The following is a 20178-nucleotide window of genomic DNA, read 5'->3' as shown; positions in this document are numbered from 1 at the left end:
ACAAAAATAATCCAGCAAGAGACACCTCTTTTTTTGGCTCACATTATTTCACAGTTGAAGAAGAAACTGAAGTTTCATGGAGCTTTCATTCAAAGCGATAACAAATTGAAGACTAATTTTTGCCTAAATCATAGGTCTAAGTAGTAGTGTTTTTACTCAGAGTGGCTTTCTAGGTCAGAAGTGGCAGTTTAAATGTATTCCTGACTTCATCTATTCAATGTAGTCTATTTAGTAAGAGTAAAAGCAGACTGAGCTGGTTTGAAGTCACTCATGAAGTCAGGATTTCATGCAATGAGATCAAAAATGTCCCAGTGGAACAGTACTGCAGCAATAAGGGCTGCTACTTCAGATACGCTCGTACTGAAACCACTCCAAGCTGGCGTTACTGCAACTTTGTGCACCTTGAGCTACGGGATGTTATTCTGAAACACACACACATTTTATGCTTAGCTACAGAATTTAATATTTTATAAAGATGCCTGTAACTTCAGCTTTGCTCAGCTTCCATGCCCAACTGTACTGTTCTGTTTTATTTCGTTGGTTGTTCTTTTTTGCAGTTAGTCCAAAAATCCTTGCAGATTACAGTTACTCAGCAGGCTGCAAGGCAAAGAAACACAGCATGAAATCGGTGTGTCTGATACGGCAGATACAAGACTGATTCATCAGATTACTCAGTCTGAGAGTTCAGACAGTTTTTGATACCTACATTATTTACTTGCATATCCCACTTCTAGCAACTTCCTTTCCTTTGCAAAGATTTGTTGGAGGCTTTCCAAACATTGCTCTTACGGAGTATAATAAAATCATTTCTAAAGTACACCCCTATGAATATAATTCAAGCTTCATAGGATTAAGTACAATGTTAAGGGGTTTTTTTTAGGTACATAAATAGAGAGATACCACATAGATATCACATATAAGACAGACAGTGTACCAGTAAGCAGTACATTTATCCTCTGTTCTTTCATTCACACTCCTAATAAACTTTTCCAGACATTTTAAAGGACATTTATAGATACATACATACACATGTACCCCACAGCCATGTCAATAAATTCAGAGAAGTGTACGTGTCACAGTAGGGTCTAATATACTAATTTGACCTCATATTCTTAAATTATAGAAACTCTACAGCCTTAAAATTGTAATTACCTTTGATATACAAGGATTTTAATAGAGTTCTTCATCGTAGCTCTTGTAAACGCCACTTAATAACTTAGAAATATTAATGAGATTTGACAAATTACAGAGAACCAATTAAGTTTGAAAAGTTGTAAGATGAAAAGAAACAAAAAGACAGTAGTAGAAGTTAAAATGATGAGATGTGGATGTCAGCAATTTTAGAGTTAGCTTTCATCTTTCGATTTAGCTTTTTTCTTTTTCCTTTGTGCACTGGATTATATAAAGTGCCACAAAAACATATTCATAGAAATATTCATCCCCAAATCTTCACAAAGTAAATTACAAGCATTTGTCTCAAACGAAAAAACCCATCTGGCACAAAAAGTGTTTATTACTTTGTTCACAGGTACTGGCAACTTCAGTTGCATGTTTCAGATAGCTGTCCTTCCAAATAAGAAAAACAAATTTATTTAATATCTAGGACTCACCAGATGGGTTACAGATGAAATGAGACAATTCTGCAGTAAAGCTGGTTAATTTTGCCTTTGCATTACAAAGCACATCACTTACATTTCTCATAATGCACACTAAGATGGAGCAAGCATGTGAATGACTGGGAAAAACGCAGTTGTAAATTTATGTTATAGGTTGTTTTATTTCAATATATTTTATCTGTTTATGTGCTTAAAGTTTTCTCATTTTATCGTTCAACTGTGCTTTGTCTATTTTTGTTAGACGATCATCTTGCAAACTGATATCAAGAGACTACTGAAATTGTTCCCGAGAAATAATAAGAGCTCTTCATCATCTAAAGTAACAACAGGCGAGCCTAAATCAAATGCAATCTCATCTCAAGATCCATCTCGAGAAAACATGTGATAGAAAACTCTTTCAGGAGATTTCCCTCATGTAAAAATTTTCATATCTTTTCCGTAGGTAATTAGGATTTACAAGGCCTTATTATGCCTGACTAGAGCAACAGGGAGTGATTACAGCTCGCGGCGTGCCACATTCTCGCCCCCCAGATGCCCCCGGCTGCTTTCGCCCGATGCTGTGGCCGCTTGCGCCCTGCTCCTGGCTGACAGCAGCAGCCGCCGCAGGTGAGGTGGGCTTGTGTCTGCCTCCCAGGGAGCTAAAGAGCCTTCACTGCGGCGTACAAGCTACTCTGTCAGCTATCAAAGAAAAATTCAAAACAGCTTTTGGTGTATGAGTGAGAGGAGCTAACGTTTGCATGTCTAAGGAAATAGCTGATGACCAGAATCTGAGATACACGCTCAAAAGTATCTTTCGTGATAAAGAAATAAGCCTTGGTAACAGCAGACACCACTGTAGAGATGGCTCCAGTATTAAATCTTTGCTGCCAGGATAAGGATGGGTTTTTTTCCCTGGCATAAACATTTTTGCATTTCTAAAATGAGAACTGGCAAAGCTTTAAAGTACTGCATCTTGTTACACATGAATATTTTAACACTTTGAGCTAACATACTTCGAGTTTGCAGGAAAATAATCTAATTTTCCAAGTTTTCTGGATAAATTTACAACTGCGAATGGATTTTCTTTAGCAGGGTGACTATCTGACAAAATTAGAAGCTACACATCACCCACCAACCTGCCCATGGTTTTGCTCCTCCAGTCAGTGTAATAACATTTTTTCCTGAAAGAACAGCAAAAATCAGCTGAGAATAATCAAGTAGGAGACAGTTGAAAAGGACATATACATTACAAAAGAATACCAGACATTGTAAAACATGCATTTTCATAGGCAGAAATGTGAAAAACACTTAAAAAAAGGCAAATGAAACAGAGCAAGTCATTAAAATGCTGTGATTTCACATATTTTCAAGTTCAAAATTTGTTCCTCACTCAAATTTAAATTTTACGATTTGTAGCTAACACTACTAATTCAGTCAAAAGACACTCTTCAGACAGAGTTCAATGGTGTCGTGCTAGTATTCATTTCACATGGTCTTTCTCAGCTTTTATTTCATGACACTCATTTTAGAAGAATTAACAGGCTACTAAATACCTTATGCACTCTTTTGTATTGAATACCGTAAGCACTTAATGCCACCAGATGCCATCTCCATTCTCTGAAGTGGTATACCATCACCTTTCCTTGACCTTTTGCATCCACCTGAAGAACACTACATGGCCCTAAAAAAACCTAAGAGTACTAAATGCAACAAACAGCTTTTATGTTAACAGATCTTTTCTCTCCACTCTTCACCTGTCAAATCAACTTAGAGAAACAAGACCAGAAATTCCCAGCAAAGTCTTCTGAGAACAGTTGTTTTGAAACCATATAGAAATATATTTGGTGCAATGTAATATTTTAGGCATCTAGTTTCATTTTTTCAGGTTTTCTTCTGGTCTTCTCCTACCATTTCATGTCACATTTCAACTACACTAAGGCCTCGATCTTGCACATTCCTTCGGCATCCCTGTCTTTACCACGGCACTTCTCTGAGGACAGTGAAGTTCAGCACCAGGGGCTTTGCTCCTCGTTTAGTTCAACTTCTGCTTAAAATTTGTCTAAATCCTTTCTACTTCTGCAAGGTTTCCTTTTTAGGAGGAATTAAAGCAAGATAATTTGGATATATTAATATTAAAGTTTAACATTATTTTCAGTCAATATTTTATCCCCCTTTCCATTCTAACACCTGCAAAACCAGTACATTCACTCTGGATACTTCTCCATCACTTCTTTGCCTAGAACCATACATAGTTAGCAAGATCTGCAACTGCCCATCAGGGCAGTATTTGAGATTAATTAAAGTACACTACTTACATTAAAGTAACATGAATATATTAAAAGAATTGGGAAAGAACTGTTGCCTAGAAAATACGTGGCCATTGGAAAACCATGTATCTACCAGTTTGCCGGCTGTTGGCAGCCTGGCACTTGGTACTACCAGGCAGAATTGTAAACGATGCCATGAAAAATTATTAAAGGATTTTCAGACATTACATTTTTAACAAAACCCTTCCTTTATTTCCTTTAATTGCCCTTAGCTGTTTTGCACAGATGGAGTCCAGGTGAGCTGCAGATACAACTACTTTATTCATTACACAAAATAGTAATTATGTGTCACAAGAGATACTTGTAGACGCAGATAAAATTAACCTTTTGTCTGAGTTTCAGAAATACATAACAGAGCTTCATTTCTGCTGACAGACCACACACTTAAAAAATATCTACAAATTGTGAAAAAAACCACAATCCACTCCTGAGCTAACCTTGGATCTAACACAAACCCTGTCTGAAACCATACACCAGACAACAGTGATTGCCACAGAGTCATTTGAAATGCTACAAAAACTTTATTTTGTAAATGAAACACTGAAAATCCATCTGTATTACTTATGACATATACTATACATCTGCCAAGACATTTACATATAATGCCATGCTAAAACAGTTCTAGGATGCTGGGTGATCCCCTTGGGTCAGAAAAAAGCATTTTTACTTTTCAGCAACAGAGATAAATACTTCTTAACCAATGTAACAATTCTGTTTATTTTGTTTAGATTTCTGGATTGAGCAAAATGAACCTAAAAAGTATCAGTTTAATTCTTCATGTACTATTCAAATATTATACCGACATACGGCATATTTTAGTGACCATAACCAAAACCCAAAATTCTTCAACCCTGTGCAAGTGAATGAGGGTGTACTACACTAAAGTACTGGTAAAGCTACTGGTAAACCAGATAAAGGCTAGGAGAAGTTGGAAGAGACCCACAAGGATCATCGAGTCCAACCCCCTGCTCCTCGCAGGGCTACCTAAAAATTCTTGGGAGGGAAAGCCTCTAGTTCATTGTAATTGTGGGAGAAGGTATGAACTGAGCTTCCTCTGTCCACTGAATGGAGAAAATAGTTACCTCAGGACAACAATATACATCATCCAGTTAAGAAAAGTTTGATCTAAATAATTAAGCTCAAGACTTAAATCATACAAAAATGCTTTTGACAGAACAAGTAAATTATAAAATGCGTGGTCACAGGATGTCGTTACGGAAGCGTAGGTGGCTATTTTTGCATACATGAAAAGCCATCAGGGGCTAATACAAACAAATATGAAGACATGAATTCTGCCTCAGAAAGTCTCTAAACCACAGCCTTCTGGAAAGAGCGAAGGCATCATGAAAGACTGCTCCAGATTTGCTCGGCTTCTTTATTGGACACTTTGGTTGCTGGCAGAGCAAACCAGATCTTTGTTCTATTCTGCTACGTCCACAATAAAACTGTGTTCACTTTTATTTTTTAGAAAGTACAGAAATGAAAGAAATAGCCTATTGGAAATACTCACACAAGTTACAGCTTGCAATTTCATTTACCTTCCTATTAAAATCTTTTTAAAGAGAAAAGAAATGGTGATCAATTTACTATTTCTTACAGTTCTATTATGGAGGTAGAGGTAGACAGTGGCCTTTTTTCTTACCAAATAAATGTGTTTCATTCTACAGCAAAACTGCCAACAGTGTGAAGCAGCAAAATTTAGCATTTTATATACTTCTGGTGTACTGAACTGAGTGGGATAAACGGAAGCTAAACCAACAGTCCCAAAACAAATAAACATGGATCAGACACTTGGGGGGGGAGATAATACACTTACATGTCAGTTAATACTATAATAAACAAAAATCACTTTGAATGCCTTCCAAATGAAGTAGTATTGCAAAAGTCAGACCTTTTTTTTCTGAAGAGGACTACTACTGACCCATGAAGTTACTAGAATGATGAAGACTCAAACCCTTGCTAACTCCTAACTTTATTGCGTAACTTCAAGTATCAAAAGCAAGAAAGAACTATTTTTGAATTGGAATTTAGATTGTTTATGTGTGTGTACACACATATGCAAACACTTCTATATTTAAAATGTTGACAAGAGTTATTCAAACTAGAGAAGCTCAAATGGCACTATAATAATACTCTCGAACATATGGAAGATGACTGCTACAGAAAATGTTTTTTATGGAAAGGACTCTGAAGGCTTCATAGGATGATGTGGTAACTCAGTATAGAGCTGGGTATTTGAAACAAGTTTTGTGCAAAGGATGCTTCAAGATGACTGTTTCTGGCTTGGGACCAATGCAAGAGAGCCACATTGCGATAGCTGAAACCAGCAGGGACATGAAAGACAGAGCACTTGGCAATTCAAGTGAGAAAGGAGCGCTGTAAGGGTATTTTCCGTGAGTCACACAGCTTTGGCATCTGGTTACCTCTTTAACTCCTGATGAGGTTTACAGCACACTACATGCTCTTCTCTCTCTGGTAGAACATAACTCACTGATTTGAAACAGGACATTTTCTCCTTTAAAAACTTCTATATTATTGCAGGTGACATTAACTTGTCCTACAAATAACTAAGAACTATTTATTGCAAAAGCATATGACAGAATTTGTTTAGCACACAAACAAGGAACTCTGTTCGACTCGTTATTCTGCCAAAAGGTAGCTAGAGGATCAAGAAATAAAGTTATCCCATTTTCTCCAAAGTATGCAAATATGTGTGATACTGGAGACACAGAAGACAACAGCTATCTCTGCCATTTCACTTGCCTTTGGGAAAGACTTCAGAAATACCCTAAAATCATGGGGAATACCTGAACTCAGATGGAGAATACCTGAAACTCTGCCAAGGACATCCAAAACAATGTCTGAACTATTAACAATATTTTCTAAAGACATATGCTCAATTTGACTTGGAAGGTATGCTGGAAAACAACTACTACAGGTAAATGTGAAAAGAACTGTACCTATTTTTTTGTTTCTCCCCTCCTCTTTCCATATCATCTCAATAAATTAAATGTAAGCATGCCCAGCCACATTGCAGCAAAGACGGCATTTTAGCCTTAAGGTAAGTAATCAAGTTTTAATATTAAGTATTAAATGACAAGTTTCTTAAAAGAGTTTCCACAATACCTGAAAGGCATCCTGATGTTCATTCTTTCTGCGTATTTGCACAATGTCTCCCACGGACAGTGAATTTTAACAAACATGATATCACTGTTTGTAACAGCTGGCTGTAAAGAGTGGTAATAAATAAATACATATTAATAATTCAAACCTCTGTGGCATTCACCTTTCTTGAAAGCATTCTTCAGGGCCAAATTCTTCTTTTAGGCCTGAAATTGCCATACAAATCTGAAAACACTTTAAGTGCTCTGAGTTAGACAAAGGAAAATTAATAACTCCCCCCCCTCCTCCCCAAAAAAACCCCTCTGTACTATGAGTAAACTAGTAACTGTTGAGAGGAATCTGTAGGATAGATCTTTGCTCATAAACACAGCAGAAGTAGAGAAAGAATTTTTGCAGCATTTTTTGACACGGGATAAATGAATTTATTTTAAATCCCCTCAAAATCATCTTAGATGAGCAGTTTGAAGACCATCCTGTGCGTCTCCCATTTAAGAGGAGCGCTCAGCTGCTTGAAACATGAGAACAGCTTAGAGAAGGCTGCAGGTCCCACTCTGCCAAAATGTTAACTCCAAGGAACATTTCAGTAATTGCAATATCTGCTACGAACTTATAAATGTGATCCCTGTACGAATTGAGATTTTTTTGTAAAATTACACTCTACACAAATGTTTTTCATCACTAATTTATTTGTACATAAGAATTTCAGCATTACAGGTTCCTATATTTATCTTTTCTTATGAGCAGTTCAGTTCCACACCCTTCTCCCAGATGTATTTGCTTGAGTTTTTGTAAGTAAATATTTTGATAGAGTTGAGTCCAATTAAAGCTTCCCAAAAACTTGAGGTTTGGTGAGTAAAGGTAAAAGAAAATGTAGTTAAAGGGTTAATAAAATTTAAAATGTTCATGATTCTACCTGCCAATTTCATAAAGTCACATCACAGTTCAACAATACTACTTCTAGGATTTCATTTTTCTCAAAAGATGTGGATAAAAGTACTACTAGAAGACAATTTAAAACACAATATCTAGAATTATGATATTACAAAACCATGTTTTTTTCCTCAAGTGTCAATACTTGTGAATTGACACCAGCTGGGATTGTTGTGATGTCAATAAACATCCCCAAATCAGATATTTTTACTACTAGACTCCAAACCATTTTTAAAAGCCTTAAAACCAAATTTTCAACCACCGCCACATCAGTTATTTACGAATATTCAACACGCTATGTTGTGAGCTAGAACTTGCAAGGACTTCAGAATAGTTAAAAGCTCTTCGCTTTCACACAGAACATGTAAGGTTGTCTGGTTTACAAGTAATTCATGAAACAGCAAAAATCCAAGGCTGTTTTCCTGGCTTTGTTTTCCTTCCTTTTTAAATTAATACTGTCATTACCAGGGCTGGATTAACCTGACACTGACAGTCTTAACCCCTTGAAAATCAGAGGGACATTTAGTATTGTGCATTCTGTTGAAAGACATAGAGGTTATGTGTTAAAGCAACAACATGAGTTACAGCAGCTTCTTCCGTTCGGCAAGCATGAGGGGCTGGAAGTTTTCCCTCTATGCTGCACTGCACCAGTGTGGACGGTACATGTGTGCATGCATCCCCAAACATGTTCAACACACACTATCAAACAATTGTTATTAATTTAGTAGCATTAAATCAATGGTGGGAAGGGCCTGACTGGAAAGGTTTGTAAGACTGTCATGAAACTTTTATAAATTTACTGAAGTATGACAGCATTATAAAGGTTTCCTTATACCGCATAAGCTACAAGACTCACCTCTCGTTCTAACATCAATCCCTCTGCTCTCAAATTCTTCTCAAATGTGCTTCTTTTTTCTACCTGCGGGCTTGACTTTTTGTAGACCAAGATGTAATCAATGCGCTTTTTGCCATCTTTGAAGAAGAGCCCTGATGACGCCATGGCACCAGTCTGGAGAAGATAAAATAAAAATACACTAAATATGGCATCCAAAATGATGCAGAGCCCCATCATGAACTTTTCTAAAGCATGGAAATGTCCACGTATCTGCAGGATGACTATGTAAAGAAGTCACAAGAACAGGCAGTGCATATGCATCTGTTCCTCAGAAGTTCAAATTAATTGGAACAAAGTAAAATAAAATAGCTCTACAAACCCCGTATTCTAGCTATTACTTTCAGCTGTGCAAAAACCTTAAAATTATTGTGTGGTACGTACAGATATGAATTTCTCTTAATCCTTACTTTCCAGCAGGAATTAAAAAAAAAATTAAAGGCAACTAAAACAAACGAAGTTTCCCAGCTTTGTACCTGGGCAAATATTATAGAACAAACATACTGGCAATCTCTCCAAGAGAGAACTAAATCTAAAATAAATTTAAAAAGAAACACTGGCTTGATTGGAATGTTCTCCTGGATATCTTAGCTGAAGTGCTTTTTCAATGCCACGTTAGCAATGCTTAAATCCCGTCTAGTTCGTTCCCACCACGCTTGCAAACACAAGGGATTCTCTGACCTTGATACGGAAATCCCTGCTTTACAAGCCGCTGCTGCAAGCTATTTTTGCGTTCTGTGTTTTGCATGATTCAGAACAGACAGTGACTATATCAGCAGGTGTCAGACTACGGAGACTTTGAAATCTGAAAAGGTAAACTGAGAAACTCTCAGCATCTTCTGGAGAAGGCAGCACTCATTCTAACACAAACTGTCCAGAACACGCATGCTAGTTTGAAGTAAGATACGTTACGTCCATATATACGGGACCAGAAGTCTATGAATGCTGCACCTTCTAGCCAACAGGATGCTAGTCTTAGAAATTCAGGTTAATTGGATTATTTGATAGGAAATTTATAATACTCCGTCACATCCAATAGTTACACTCTCTACTGATAAATAGAACCAAGCATTAGTGCATGATACCAGCACTGGATATATAAAATATATATATAAATATATATATATAACTACTGCATACCAGCTCGCTTGTTTCTATGTCAAAGGGTTTGCTTACTCCCACTTACCTCACTGCGAACTTTGTACATATTTAGTGCTTCTGAGAACTCCTCAGTCTGCAAAAGCTAAACTTTTCTAACAAGATTCTTCCTCTTTCTCTGCTTTTTTTAACTCCCAAAGCAAAAACCAAGGAACAGTCATTCTCAGATCACCTAGTGTTATAAAGGAGTGCATCACTGCACATTTGGGAACATTATTTAAGTACATTAAGCTTCAATTTAAGTACAATTAAGCTCATTTTTCCCCCCTCAGCAGCTGGCGATGGGATCGTCTGTCTGTTCCAGATGACACTTTCCAAAACTAACCATAAAAGCATCCTGTTACCTGCTCCAAGCTACACATCTGCTCACCTATTTTATTAACAAGTCTGTAAATACAAAAGGGGTGTTTGAAATCTCAACTTTGTCCCACTCGGCTACAGTTATGCTGCCACTTTCACACTCTGCTTCAGGTGCAACCATCCAAACGTGAAAGCAATTTCAGTCTTTGGAACACGGGAAAGGTGAACTCAAATCCCTCCAGCCTAAGCCAAAACTAACCAGTGTCTTCTACTACCTTGGTAAAGGTCTCCATCTCTAAACAGAAAAGGTGTTATCATCTTTGAATTGGCACTTGTCATCTTCAGAATTTTCTATTTGTTTCATGCACAACTTGCTGTGAGATGTGTAACTAACCGAAGGCCACAGGGCACAGCGCAGAGATCAGGTGCTGGGGCGTTCGGTGTACGAGTGCCACGCTTGTCTCCTCCTGTACGTCTAGGCCACTGCTGCCTTGGCTCCATCACAAAATAACGGATAACGTAGAGTTCAGAAACCTCTGAATACCTGCCCTTTGCCTAACTGAGGGGAAATGCTAATTTGAGATGGGGGAAGAAATAGGCCAAATCATGGAAAATGTAACATGAACTAAAGTAACTAATACATTATAGAATGCAATGAAGAATCTATCTAGAGTCAATTATACGGATCATCTACATGTAAAAAATTCTGAAAACTAAAAAAACTCAAATAAACCCAAACTACCAAATCCAGAGAAGACAAGATGTCCAATGTAACCAAGAGAAACAACACAGAAACTGGAAAATAATTAGGAGAAATGGACAGACATAGGAAGAATAATTTTCCAATCCTAAATTATTTTGGAAGTTTGCTGAGAACAGGAAACACCCTTTCCTTTTCCTCGGCTTTTGACTTCAGATTTTCTTTTTTTATTCCCATGAGAAATGAAGTTAAACATGACAGGAAAAATAAGGAAAATAATTTATCAATATATTGGTCAAACATTTGTTGAAGAATAGTACACTCTGTGCTCTAATTTATTTTTTTATACATTCTTCTATTTCAATTTATCTCAAGATATTCAGACAAATAGTAACAGAATTGCAAATTAAGGTAGTCAAGATTGTTAACCAAGCTTATTAGTGCACTGAATACAGGGTCGCTCACCCTTCTCAGAATTCTGAATGGGGACAGTAGTAAAGACATTAAGTTTTATTCTTTTTTAAAACGTCGTAGATGTAATCATCTAAAGATGCAACATGCAGAGGTTTGAAGGTGAGGTAGCAGACTAATGGTTTGAAAGTGCAAGTTTGCATATGCAAGTTTTTGAACACCCAAACTTTTTTCCAGGTTCAAGACACAGACAGTGAATCCACTCTTCCACAATAAAGAATTCCAGCATAAGACTAGAGCTGCTTTTGTGGTCCATCAAGCAAGCAAAATCAGATACAAAAAGCCTGGCCAAAATTCCCCCAAAGGGGAGCTCTGGAACTTCTCTTATATAATTTCTGCTCATGTAATTTCTGTACAGACATCTGGCAAATTAAGTCTACTTTCTGTAACACACTCCCACCTTTCTTTGGATTATTATTTCTAGCCTCTTGTTCCTCATTTCTAAACCATCTGATTTTCTTCAGTCTTAGAAAAACATGTTTTCTTTCTCAGATTAACAACAGTATGCAAATCTGCCCTCAGAGTCATCTGCACCAAATGGAATTCTTTGGGGGCAACGTTCAAGAAATAATGAGCTGCACTGATAGCAGGGAGAAATTTTCCATCTGTTCGCTTCCGAGCACTTTCAGAGTACCACCACCGCAGGCTGAGACGTGCAATAGTGAAGCCGCTTTCCACAATCGGGCAGTGAACCTGACCCATACTCTATCAATCTCAGGACTGATTCACTTTAATGCTGCTGGCACCGCCAGGTTCACTTTCGGGTAATTCTCAAGCAATGTTGTCCACCTGTATTAGCAGGAATACCTGTGCCAGCAAAGAATTTATCTGGCGATCTGGGTGTTTTTTCAGTTGATCTAACAGAGCTCCATAATGTGTATGGGCAACAGGGAGCCGTAATTTTAATTAAATGTGTGACTGAAGGTATATTGGCCGCTATCTACACCTAGCACAGCATATCAGTCTGTTAGTACAATGGGCATTCAGGCAAAGCATATTTATTATTTATCTGCTGTTTTAGACCAGTAAATCTCTGATTCATTCTTCCACCTTTTTCTTGACACAGTGGAGGAGAAAAGCATCAGAAGAAGTATTTTGTGCAAAGCTCTTACTCTCCTCTATTCTTTTTAAGATTTCCTGTTTCACCTGAAAAATGCCTATAAAAAGCACTGATCAATGTTGGTTTTTCTCTCTTATCCTCTTCATCCTCTCTAGCTTCTAAGTTTTCCAGATTTTCTGAAACAGCATCCACCTGACCCGCTTTCCTTCCTTTACACACATATGAAAACTTATTTAAAGTTATTTGAAAAATCCCTTTTAGAGTATTGCTGTGTAGTTCAGCTTGCAAACTCAGTGTTTTAACTTCACCTTGTTCTTCCCAAGACTTTAAATACAAGAACTTTAAATTTTACCTATTTGTGCATGGAGGCTGCGAAGCGCTTCCTCACTCAACAGTAAACTTGTTCATAATGCAGAATCATAATACACTGGTTTGCATCAGAGTAAAATACTACCTGAAGCTTTGCTGCTACAGATCTCTTGCAGTTCCTTGATTTTCTTTACTATTCGTCAACATTTTTCGATTGATTCATAGGCTTGTGATTATTATAACAAATAACACACTGCTTTGAAGTCCGACACAGTGTAAAATTCAAAATACTGGCATTATCATCGAACTGAAGTTTACAGTTTTCAGAAGACAACTTGATCAATTTAACCTGGAAAAAAGAGCTTTTGCTCAAGCATAAAAAGTTAAACAAAAGTATAATGCAAATATTTAGCAAAGTTATAAAATAAAAAGTTTACACTTCTATTCAAATGTGGTACTAGAAGAATTTCCTTGGATTTAGCCAACATGGAGGGATTTTTCAAAAAGCTATTTTTCAGATTCTAATTAATAAGCAGTGCCCTCTTTACAAAGTGGGAACAGCTGTTCTACTGGCTCTTTCTCTCCCCAATTAAAGTAAATAGCACAATTCTCAGAAATTCTAACTATTTCAACGCCACTGATTTCAGTCTACTGTTCTGCTCTGTAGATTAAACTTCTTGCAATTTTTCACCCCATACACAGAAACAAATATTCTAGAAGAGAGAGTTGGAACCATTCCCCAAACAGCAAGCAGATTTCAGACTCATGTAAGAGTAAATGAGATGGGATACACTGTAACATAATATATCACTATACTTTCTCTTTTTTTCCTTCTTATACCAGTAAAAATTTAAAGTTAATGAATAATAGGTATGACCTAGGTAAATTTCGAGGTTAACAGAGGTTAATCAGAATGAAATGTACATACAAGGTATCTGCTGTAACCATTAATTTCACCTTCACTTAACCATTGATAAGTCTCAACATGGCTACTATAACAGCAAGTGCTTAAAGACTGACAAAATCTCCAAGTATATTCATTTTTATAAATTTAAAATGATTATTTATTTCCTTGTGGACATGTGACTTGAGGACCACATTGTTCTCAGACACAGCTGTGACCATGAGCTATCTAAGGGCAGACAGAGCACTTCTCAGGGCTGTGGATACTCCCTCTCTTCCTCACTTGCAGTTCTCAGTCCTCTGGTTCACACGGGGATGGTGCTGGCCAAGGCTGAGCCCAGCAGCCATGGTGGCAGCATCTCTGGGATAACATAGTTAAGAAGGCATAAAAGTTACTCTATGACAGCAACTGCAGCCAGAGAGAGAAGAGTATGTGAGAGCAGCAACTCTGCAGAGCCCACGGTCAGTGCAGAAGGAGGGGCAGGAGGTGCTCCAGGCACCAGAGCAGAGGTTCCCCTGCAGCCCGTGGTGAGGCAGGCTGTGCCCCTGCAGCCTATGGAGGCCACGGGGGGGGAGCAGAGACCCACCTGCAGCCCGGGGAGGACCCCATGCCGGAGCAGGGGGATGCCCGGAGGAGGCTGTGACCCTGTGGGGAGCCCGCACTGGAGCAGGCTCCTGGCAGGACCTGTGGACCCATGGAGAGAGGAGCCCGCACTGGGGCAGGTCTGCTGGCAGGACTTGTGACCCCGTGGAGGACCCACACTGGAGCAGTCTGTTCCTGAAGGACTGCACCCCATGGGAAACACCCACACTGGAGCAGTTCATGAAGAGCTGCACCCCATGGGAAGGACCCACATTGGAGAAGTTCATGGAGAACTGTCTCCCGTAGGAGGGATCCCATGCTGGACCAGGGGCAGGTGTGAGGAGTCCTCCCCCTGAGGAGGAAGGAGCAGAGGAGACAACGTGTGATGAACTGACCACAACCCCCATTCCCCATCCCCCTGTGTTGCTGGAGGGGAGGAGGCGGAGAAGCACAGCAGCAAAACCCTGCTACTTTTCAAATCAGTAAGCAAATTCCCATTGACTTGTCCAAATATTTGCAACTTCAGCTGTGCAATGGCAAAACCTCAAGTACCTTCAAATCGCTATGAAAGGGTCTCTTTAATTTACTTACACATAAAAGCTACAGAAAGAAACCTGCCTAGGAGAGAACACGTACTAGGAAACGTGTGATATTTCCCTCTACCACCAGCCCAGTGTTCAGACAATTTCAGCTCAGGTTTCTATGCAGTTGGTACCTTTCCATGGAATTCATTTTCCATATCTTTGCCCAGCTGCCCCTAAATCCGTGTAAGATTTCAGAATCCGCAACACCTTTGACAAGGATTTCCACAGCTCATTTTTGGGAGAGCCACCTGCTCTTTGTTTTGAATTCAGGTCAAGTTAGCTTGATTTGATGCTTCGTGGCTATAATTCTATAAATATATGTGGTTTCTTAAGCTATGTAGGAGCCTTATGATTACTTTAATACAACTAGTGAAATTATTTGACTCAAATACCTGCTTAAAATTAACTGTACCCCCAATGTACATTATATAAATGAAAAATTGCTATTTTTTAAAGCTATCACTATTCTTCTTTGGCCAAACACAAACAGTCCTCCCCTTACAACAGACTTGCTTACTAAACGTCACAGTTATCTACAGTCAGACATGACCTATTAATATAAAATATTAATGTAGAGAAAATACTAATATGCTAATGATAATTATATTAACATGTTACTATGCATATGCTATATATTGCAACAGTATATTATAGTACTTATTATATTACTAATATAAAATATTGACTATTTTGTATACTAAAGTCAGATTTTAATATTAAAGCACATTTGGCAGCATTCAAGGCAAGGCAAAAAGCTAGTATCTTGTAACACTCACCTTCACAATACAAAGAGACCCCTTCAATGGAGTTCCACTTTCTCATCTTAAGTTTGCAACTTGAACTACTACCCATCTGACCACTGACCAGTTTTTGGAAATAGCCTTTACCAGTTGCTATTGTGTTAACTGTTCTAGGGGATTAATTAAAAAGCCATTTGAGGACTCTTAAAATATGGTGGCATTGTTTTATACCATGAAATAGTACAGACAACTGAGACCCCAACCTGTTAAGCTTTATTTCAACCTATTTGATTCATCAAGTCGATATCCACTTAAATGCATGTCATTATTGACTCTGGTTGGAATAGTAAAGGGAAATGTTTATTCAGGCAAAAATTCAAAAAGTACTTCAGTGTGAATTTACCCTAGGAAAAGCTGCGTTATTAGATTCTACATGTATTTATTTTAATAAATGAATTTATTCTAGCCTACTACCAATATGCACTAAACCAAGTTGGACATGAAAGAAATTGTCTAACCTGCTTGTTTCATAGATAATGGTAATGAAAACCCTATACAACATATAAATGCTAAATGAATAGCAGGGAAGAATACCTTCAATAATTATATTTTATTATTTGCTTTACAGTTTCCTGAAATTTGCCAGTAATGGTAGTGAAAATGAGCATGATTTCTACCTATTTTTTACATACATACACATAAGCAGAGGCTGACAATTCATTATTTCAACACCATCTGTTAGTAGTTTGCTGCTGATGCACTTCCTAAGTTGCTTTAGATTATATCTGAAAAATAGTTTCACCTACTACGCTCACAATCAATAGTAACAAATTAAACATAAGAAAAGCCCAGCACGAGTGCCAGTCTGGGAGCAGGCACGGAATGCACTGGACTCAACCTGGAGCAGGTTATTCAGACCCAAGGTACCCATACAGGGGGAAACAACTTTTACAGTGGGGTGTAGCTCAGGCAGTCTATTTGAAGCCTGTATTTCAATTTCTGACTTCAAGGATTGTTGTTTACTTAAAAAAATAATATTAGGAAGTTTCACATTTATATGAACATAGAGAGAGAACAATTCTCAGCAATAATCAACAACAGGAGCATTCACTTACGTAAGTGCCAACTGATGCAGTACACAGGAACTAAGCCCCCACAGCACGCTATGTTTATTTTGCCTCTACAGTAAACAGGATGAAGTTCAACTTTCCTCCATGTGGGTGGTGTAATTTGGATTTAGATTTGTAAAATTATGTAAAGGAAAGTAAATATACCAACACACTAGTACCTGGCATCCAAAAGATAGATGGATGTGCACAGCTGAGCCTCAGGGTTCTTCTTTTACAATTTGCACCCAAATCTGCTAAATTTCTCTCCCCAAAATCTTTGTAGTTCAAGGTGATGATGTTCAGATCAAAATTAATTTCCTCCCTGAGACAGCTTGTGAATTCTGACAGCTAAATGTGCTACAGAAAAAATACTTTGATAAACTCTTACCAATAATGAAGCAACATACTGAAGACAGACTTACTCAAACATCTTGGTTTTTTTCCCAAGGAAACTATGGGATGGAATGGGATGGGATGGGAATCCATCAGTAGAAAAAGTAATGCTGCTACTGGAAATGGAAGCACTGAATCCAAGCACCGAGTCCCAGCATCACCATACCATAACAGCACCACCTCGCCAGTAGCATTTTTTTGAGAGATAAAGATGTTGCGAGAAGTTGTAGAAGCAGAAAACATTGTAGGAAGAATGAAAGACAAACAGACTTTGAAATGTACTCGCTTCCTCATGGAAACAACAACATGCTCATGGACCTACTGCTGACACATAAAACTTTTGTAAACACCACTATAAAGTTTATTGGCATGGAGTCTTACAGCCCAAACAGGACTGTATGGAACTTCACATATATATTTATAAAAATATCACTTTGTACACACGCAAGGAAAATCAGTTTGGAATGGAGAAGTAAGAGGGGGAGAATGAAGCTTACAATGCAGAACACACTGGTTATCAGAGGTGGGGCAAGAAAAAGCAGTTTTCTGTATCTCTTTATAGCTTGGTTTTTAAGGGATGTTTTATAGATGATAATGGAGCGACATACAGACCATGAGTGGATAATGAGTTTGGGGCTACTAAATCATGTATAAGATAGAAGTAGCCACCGAAACAATTTGAGGAACTAGGGCAGGAATTCTGACAGAGGTGAAGTCTGATGTGCAAAATTCTTGGGCATGGTAACTACCTAAAACGGCAACGTCTACATGAACAGCTTTCCTGTTCTAACACCGAGCAGAATGATTATTTCTCACAAAAGAAAACTTTCTTCCAATACAATTTATTATTGTTCTTAGAATTTCGTAAGATGCTATTAAGTAGAGCAATTACTGGCTGATTCATGAAAACCACCCCATTTACTTTGATTACTTGAACTTTGCATTAACATCTTCAGCAACAGTCACTGAAGGATGCCACTGTTTCAGCAGTTAGTGTCTCCATTCAGAGCCTATGACTCAACTCTCACCTTTAAGTATTTTCTGGAAATAAATACATTTCTCATGCAAACTACAAGGGGCTTATTTCCATGAGCAAAAGTGAGATTCCTAATTAATGCTTACTTTGTTTCAGGATGTTTAAAAATCAAACCTGGGACCTCAACAAGGTTACAGACTTCTTAAGTTACAAGAAATTAGCTATGAAAATATTTTAAAAGGTTTTAAAATAAAAGTAGACTCATTTTTCACATTTTAAAAATCATATTCTGATTAAGAATAGTCTAAGGTGTGCTTTACGAGAAATTTTCTAAGCACATGATTAAGTTAGTAATCATCTTTTTTATGTTTGAAGGGTTCTGGAATGGATAAGCCAGAAATAGAGTATATTCATCCTTTCAATTACTTAATTCCAAAAAATATAGATTGATTTTAAGTGTATATTGAGGTGTTTTTTTTTTCTTTTGCAAATAACCATGACCATAACAGTCTAAGAAAAAAAAAAAGGGAACATATTTGCATATGCAAAGATATCCATACTATCCTGGGCATCAAAGAGAACACAGCCTGGTTAACACGACAGGCTGCCATAATTACCTATGCTAATGTAATTCTGCACTGTACTGTGCAGAACTTTACTGTTTTCCGAACAGAGACTTCCAAAATATTTGACCTTCCTAATAAAACTGCAGTTTAACTTCTAGGAGTAAACTAAAGAATTAGTAATTATTTTAGCTTCTTCACAGAGGACTTCTTTTCCATTTTTTTTCTATTCAGACTTACCGAGCAAGCATGAAAAATATACACATTTGTGCACAATATGAAAAATTCACTTTGTTTCAGGAAAGGAGTAGGTTTAGGTGATCTTATGCAAAATTTTGAGAGGAAGTCTGTTCAGTGTTGCAGAGGAAGCAGCAATGGAAGACGTTTGGAGACAGGAGGAGGCTCCGCATTTTCAATACTCAACCACATCTATCTGCTCTTTAAGTCTAGCAGGGAAGCCTTAATAAGCAGCATACTGACACGAGCACTGAAAATTTTTCGTTACATGTTTATTTCTTAAAGCTTTCATCTATATGACAAAAGTACTTACTACTTTCTCTGCATTTCCTGGGCTTTTTTTTTTCTTTTTAAACAAAACTTCACAGCAGATGACAGCCATGCATTACAAGCATAAACATGAAGTTAACTTTAGTTGCCCTTTACCATGTAATTCTATTCTAGGATAATGCTTTTATCTGTAATCATTCCTTTTAAACTTTATTACTTTTGTGTTATTGGACTGCATTTGTGGACTAGTCCTTTATCTGTCAGGCTCCCTTTGCTATTCTCCTTTCCAGTACACTGTTGTCAGCTGACATCATCTTGTTTTTTATACACTAAAACATTTTTATTGCCAAACCTTCTCTTTCAGCAGACATGCCTGACTTCCAGTGAATGCAGGAGCAGGATGACGAGTGAAATAACGTACGTGAAATTAGGGATAAATTGACAGGATTAGAACATATAGCACAAATCTGTGCAACTCAAAGTCACAGACCAAAACAGGAAAAAATGAAAACAGAAAATCATTCCTGCAAAAGCGTAGAAAATAAAATAATAAGACTGAAGAACTTTTTTATTCTGCAGGTATTACATTTAATTTATTCCACTTTTCAAAACCACCATGAAATTCTGTGAAGTATTTGTTTTGTAGGAGAGAGGAACAGATATGTTCAAAATCACAAAGAATCCAACAAAACACCTAAACAATGCATTTCAGGTTTTCATGGGAAGATTTATCCTTTAGTAATCACTGTAATAATCTACACTAAGCACAATGAGTTTTACTCAAATTATAACATTTTCAGCAATACGTCCAGTTCATTAGATAAAATTCTTTATGTGTTTTGGCCAATTGCTTATTTAAGATCTTCTACAAAATTCCTTAGAAGTTATGTAACATCTCCAGAGATAGAAACATAAATTGTTTCAGATTCTATCCAACACAAAGCTAGTCTGGACA

At 37.5% G+C, this 20178-nt stretch overlaps 1 protein-coding gene across 5 annotated transcripts in view; it reads right to left on the bottom strand.

The window, feature by feature from the left end:
• ANO3 (anoctamin 3) overlaps positions 1-20178 on the bottom strand; it is a 155012-nt gene that overhangs the window by 56224 nt on the left and 78610 nt on the right. For all 5 annotated transcript variants that reach the window (XM_075426381.1, XM_075426384.1, XM_075426380.1 and 2 more), the window contains exons 5-7: positions 8832-8984; positions 7049-7149; positions 2732-2776 (exon numbers count right to left, since the gene is read on the bottom strand). In XM_075426381.1, coding sequence (XP_075282496.1) covers positions 2732-2776; positions 7049-7149; positions 8832-8984 — 299 coding nt within the window. The remainder of the gene's footprint in view (positions 1-2731; positions 2777-7048; positions 7150-8831; positions 8985-20178) is intronic.

Source organism: Opisthocomus hoazin, chromosome 7, assembly GCF_030867145.1.
Source record: "Opisthocomus hoazin isolate bOpiHoa1 chromosome 7, bOpiHoa1.hap1, whole genome shotgun sequence".
NCBI classification, from domain to species: domain Eukaryota; kingdom Metazoa; phylum Chordata; class Aves; order Opisthocomiformes; family Opisthocomidae; genus Opisthocomus; species Opisthocomus hoazin.
Note: the sequence above shows the minus strand (reverse complement) of the source record. Positions and strands in the feature narration are given on the sequence as shown.